Source organism: Schistosoma haematobium, chromosome 1, assembly GCF_000699445.3.
Source record: "Schistosoma haematobium chromosome 1, whole genome shotgun sequence".
In the NCBI taxonomy this organism is placed as follows: Eukaryota; Metazoa; Platyhelminthes; class Trematoda; order Strigeidida; family Schistosomatidae; genus Schistosoma; species Schistosoma haematobium.
The window spans coordinates 6,787,556-6,793,686 of NC_067196.1; the positions used below are offsets into that span (position 1 = coordinate 6,787,556).

A 6,131-nucleotide genomic window follows, 5' to 3' on the forward strand; every position below is an offset into this window, starting at 1 on the left:
CAAACCTCACAACGGATCATATCAAATTGGACAAGCCTACTCATATATTAACCAATATGTTTTTCTGAATGGATTCGTATTTCCACTTGTACAAATCGATTTGGTTCTCCAAACAAATGTTGATGAGAGCAGCTCATTGATATCACATATGTCGAACCAATCACCAAGTTGATTTGCTTCCATATACAACCGAACACATCGTGAGATTGTATTTCTCCAATTCAGTAGACTTGATGATGTATTCAATGCACTGGTATTGCTGTTCATCTAAGTTTTCGTAGGGTTACTCACAACTGGATACACAGTTTGATAGGAAATGACCGTGACGAGGAAGAGGAAATTGACTATCATTGTTCATCTAATTAGTTATGGACGTGAAATCGGTTTATATTATCCACAACACAGTAGGTTGAGTTGTTGCATTGCTTATATCGATCATGTGATGTGAAACATATTTAGTTTGTAGGAAACGATGTGTCAACCGATCACATGCATCACATTCTCTATGCATGAGATATTATCATTACATAATCAGTTAGATTTGATCGCACAATGTTGTGAAGCAATAATATTCAACTCTACACCATCTTCGAATTTCAACATTTTCAAGTTGAATGATTAACACTTGTTTAATTTGTGTATATCAAATCATCTTATCATGAAAATGATATGAGAGCTTGATGCACGGTGACCAACTGTCAGTTTTCAGTGGAATCGAACATGTACACAACCTTGTGATGTGAAGAGGAATTCGCATGGAGTGAGACTTCATGAGGACCAGTGAAATGCTCATATGAATTAACATGAATATTGAGTTTGTTGTTGTTTTTGTTGTGTTATTATTGTCTTCTTGTCACGGACCATGTTGGAGCATGGTAGATACGATTGGAAGATTCTCTAGACAAACTGAAATTAGGAAGAATGTGATCGAACTGATGCAAAATGCTCATCTGTGTTGTGAATTTAGTATGCCGATTTGATCTTAGAGAATTTGTGGTAACCGATCACATGTGAAGTGAATGAGTGAGGTGTGGAATGACACCTATTTGTTATTTTGCAAAATTCATTGGACTAAACTTGATTGATCTACATATCATTCAATCGGTACAAGAATGTGATGTGATGTGCACATTAATTGTATACTGTTGTTGTGATACTGAAAATGTCACCCAGTATATAATATTGTCTTCGTTAACAACTCAGGTTCAATAACAACACTGACGTTTCTCTCAGTCGATTAGTATCGATGTGATTCACGCTTCTTAATCAATAGAATAATTCTAATTGACTTCAGATTTCGATGGCTTATCGATTGGATTTGTGAAACAACTTGATTATCGATCACTTATTTATTGTCTAGAGGTTTCCTGAAACATCTTAGAATATCTCTTAGAATCCTCTCAATTCAGCTTGTTTCCCTCCTAGTGTTCATTCGACTACGACCACTCTCCCCTAAACGGTATTGTTTTGGAGATCTAAATATGAATTTATTAGTGTACGAATTGTGTAGTGATATCGCTTACTTGGTGATTGCATTGCTGAAACAAATATGGAAGTTCTACAGATAAGATATCTCTCTATAACCCTGAATAAATAACTCATTTTTCCCCTAATAGATGATAGTAATAATGATAATAATGATAATGAACTGTTTCGAACTGTCGCATACTCTGACACCCATCAATTATGTCATACATTTTGTTCATGCACATCCAGAACACTTCACCTCGTGCAATTCATTTCAACTAGATAATACTTTACTGAAATAACAAAAGAAATCATACCATTGAAATCATGTCACTCTCAGTGTCAACTTGTAATGCGTTAATCTACACAATTGTTAAAAGTCTTGATATTGTTAATTAAAATGTAATTGTTGATTAGTGATAGCATGATAGCAATACAAGTGTCAAGTAATGATTTCACTTAGTAATAATATCGACATTTTCACTGTCTTTCTCTGATGAACCTGGGTCAAATTCATTAGGTGTTTCGTCCCCAGAATTCCACTCCTGATTCAGTGCATCAACAATATTTTCCCCACTTTCATCAGACATCCTCGTTGACTCTCGTGGTATATTACAAGGTGAATGAACACTGTTTCTAGGCCATGTTAAACACTTCATTATGGATCCAACTGATCGTAGTCCACCTCGACGAATGACTGTAACACATGTATCTGGTTGAACTAGTATATATCGACCACGAAACATCACTTGCCTGTAAACAAGTACACAGTAATAAGAATACACATGTGACTGACTACATGGAAGTTTCAATATTGGTAAAACTGTTTGGAAAACAAACCACTTGAAATTATTTACCTTACATTGAACATCTGCAGTTATGCACGGACTAAACATGTTGAATAAAATTTCCAACGAAATGAAGCATACCAATGATCGTCATTATCTTCTCAACTTACCATCCGATATCCATTTTATACACAAATTAATAATGTAGTCGACTTCCAATCACAACTTACCATCCTAATGCTTGAACAAATACAAGATGACAGATGTATGTGCTTGAGTTTCCCAGTGTTGATGTTCATGACTACATTGGAATACACTTGATGGGCATATGTACATGCTGAGTGCACTATCTCGACATTGTCCTTTGTTAAAAGCACCAAATGGAATATCATGTGCTACTGGGATTCGTCTACTTCCTTCCATCTAATGGTCTTAGAGAAACACATTAACTGTTTTGATATGCATAATTTATTACATGTGAACATTTGCACAGCTTTCCATACAACTAGGCTGAAAGAAATCCTTACATACAGTAATTTCCTATGTGAACTAATTGATGAACTCGATCGGAAATTTGTCTTCCATTTCACACATACTATTCTATGCTCAAAACAGCTGAATGAAAATGCCTCAAGTTTAATACACTAACAAACATCATTTAATATGGTTTAAACAACCAATTGAAACAGGAGTCAGTCAAGAGTGGTTTTCTTCTAGTATCTGATTACTCACAATTATACATTAATGGTGTTGACAGAAGTGACCAGACCTAGGCACTTCCGTCACACACAGAATTGCTTAGCTTCCAGAACACTCAGTCAAACCACAACGGTGTACATGTTTAAATTCGATGTATTCGTATTGTTGATCAGTCTTATTCCAACGTGTTTGTAAATGAGTAGGGAGTAATTCTATGTACATACATCGTCGATTTGTCGAGCGACAATTATTACATTTCAGATTAATATTTGATCCAGATTATCTTGCAAATTATGATCACACAACACTTGTTATCACCTATGAGACACTGACTAGGTACTGTCCAAATGGATTTGTATAACAAAGGACCCATATGAAACTTGCAATATGCACATTTCATAAGGTGACTAGTGAAGTTATTTGCAGAAACTTACGAATATAACACCCAGTATTTAATGTTATCGAATCTGGTGGAGCGTGGTGAACAAACTGCTCTTGTATACTTCTTGAGAAATGGTGAAAGTGATGGATTACTGTCACATAAATCGATCCAATAATCCCTGTTTTTGTAGAAGCTAAATAGTCTCATGCATTTTACTGGCGGTGACCGACTGTACAAAAGTCTTGTTTGTGTTTCTGAGCTATTGGAATTTGTGTGATCCTCGGTTGTAGTTTCCAACGTTTCAAGTGACCACACTGTGGAGCAAGAAATCACCGTAACGAGCAACATTAAACAATTTGTCATTGTTCTTGATGAAATAGTGAAATCATCCTTTGTGGGTCAATTTATATCATAGATGTCAAAGACTGAGGTGAACTGTATGATTCACGTGTGATAGTTTCGTGACGATTATGTGTTTGGTATGATAAGATTTAAAGATTAAAGATGAAGTGAGTGGATTCTATTAGTTTATGCTACTATATCTTACTAGATAACACGTATTCATTTATCGTATATCACTACAATTAATTCAGATTAACAAACACAAATTGTTCTAGTTTTATCGGATTATGTATTTATCCGTTTAGAATGCAATAACTTTGTTGATCTAAAATATGAGTGAATGGTGATCAGAAATTCAATAGTCACATTAGAATGGATGAACGCGTAACATTAGAACTTCTCTTCTCACAGTAGATATACATCTGCTTTTACATTGTGCCTCATCATATGTCTTCCTCTATGAACTATGGAGGTGATTTTGATTTCAAAGAGGTTTACTATAACGTCATTCAATTTATATTGTGCACATTCTGTCACTGTTGTTGTGTAAAGTGTCGGTCGACATTAACCAAAGAAGCAACTACCTGAATTCAATGGAAAATCAATTTACGACCGTGTAATCACCGTTTTCAAAGGTGTTAAAATTTGCGTAGTCAAACAGGACAGATAATTTCCACAATTCAGTAACTACTAGATCTCATGTATGTAGAGGGAAACGAGCAGAAAATATGAATCGATCGAACTCTCTTGCTTCGTAATATCTTCTATGGAACATCATCATTATCACTGAGAATTGCAATCAAGCATGGTTTCTAAGACTTGTTACACGATGTCGAATAATTTCAACTGGCAAATGAGTTGAAGAGAACGCGTTCAACTAGGTTACAGTTTCAAGCTTCTGAACCTCAATGAGCTTAACTAAAGTAGTAATAGCATGACGAACTACTACTCCATTGCTGTTGGTGAACTAAATGACTAACAGAAAACTTACAGTATAACTATTTATTCAGAAACTGTCAGCAGATATTCCTTGACAGCATTACCAACACGAAATAGCACGAAATGGTGAGATTCGTATCTATTTCTACTGAACTTATCTTTTTCGCCTCATCATCTACAAAATCGGACAAAACGAGAACACCATCAGTCTGTTAATGTTCAGTGAAATAACAAATTCCCTGTATTAGCTTCACGTGACTCCATCTGAAGCCTTTGCTTACTAATTGACTAACTTATTCACTTCACTTATATGTTACTTGATTTAATTATAATGATAGTTTGTATATTTTGGACCGATGGTCATTATTTTTCTCGATGTAAACTAAGACTGCAACAGCAAGAAACACTGTGACTGATTATCTGATGGACGGACTTGAAGGTATACGAGCAGATTTTGGAGATCCTTGTGGGGTTTTAAATCGAGAGTAATCTGGAAAGCGCAACACGTAAGAAATCGGGGTCTCACATAATCAGTTTGACAGACAAGCAATATTGACAATAAGGATAGCCTATCAGCAGGTGTGATTATATAAATGAATTTTAAATGCACAAGAGCATTATGCAGCTTGAAAGCCTAGAATTGAATTGTTGGACAGTGAGAACATTGAATCCTCTTCACATTTTAATTCGATAATATTTTACGTTTCCTTAATTGTGATATTCGTGATCAGTGAGTTATATTATCATTTTAAATACTTCCACAGTTCATGGAACTTATCACGGAACAAAACAGTCATGAATTGCTAATTAACGAAAAGATGAAACAACCATGTAAGAAATTTCGTCTAAATTTGATCAAATACTTTCACAGTTTTTGGGCACCGAGTTGATGTAAGACATTAGAGAAGAAGAAGAATATTGTATTTGTCAAATCTCAACGAATGAACTTAAAGTAAATCCAACATCTCGGGCAGTCTGGTCCAAGCTTTTTAAAGGAATTTTAATCAGACATCAAAATTATCGAATATATATAGGTATATGGTTCTCCGGTTCACTGTATACTGAGTAGTTCATCCAATCAACGTTAACAATGTTTAAAGTAGGAATTTGGATTAGTGTGTAAGAGACATGTGGTGTGAAACGAAAAGTGTTAAGATGACTTACTATGGAATATAAATGTCAATACTTTCATTTGTAACTCCGCCTGGAGTCCCTCCGATGGCTACTGCCGGTCCCAAGCCCGGATAAAGGAGGAGGGTTGTGCATGGGGTTAGCTTCATTCAAAACAAAGAAAGAGGGCATTTCAATGAACATCATTCAATGCTATGAGCCTACCAACGATTACAATGAAGACGATAAAGATCAATTCTATTATAGGCTGCAGTCAATCATCGAGAAGTGCCCAACAAAGGACCTGACCATTCCAATGGGAGACTTCAATACCAAGGTTGGAACGGACAACACTGGATATGAAGACATCATGGGACGACAAGGACTGGGAGAAAGGAACGAAA

General features: G+C 35.5%; 1 protein-coding gene across 1 annotated transcript; it reads right to left on the reverse strand.

Annotated features, from left to right (window-relative positions):
* Positions 1–1,943: 1,943 nt before the first annotated feature.
* MS3_00000889 (uncharacterized protein) lies at positions 1,944–3,699 on the reverse strand (the record flags this gene model as incomplete). Its single annotated transcript, XM_051208473.1, has 2 exons — positions 1,944–2,220; positions 3,389–3,699. Coding segments are annotated over 2 exons (588 nt in total), but the record flags the coding sequence as incomplete, so codon positions are not given.
* Between the last annotated feature and the right edge of the window lie 2,432 nt (positions 3,700–6,131).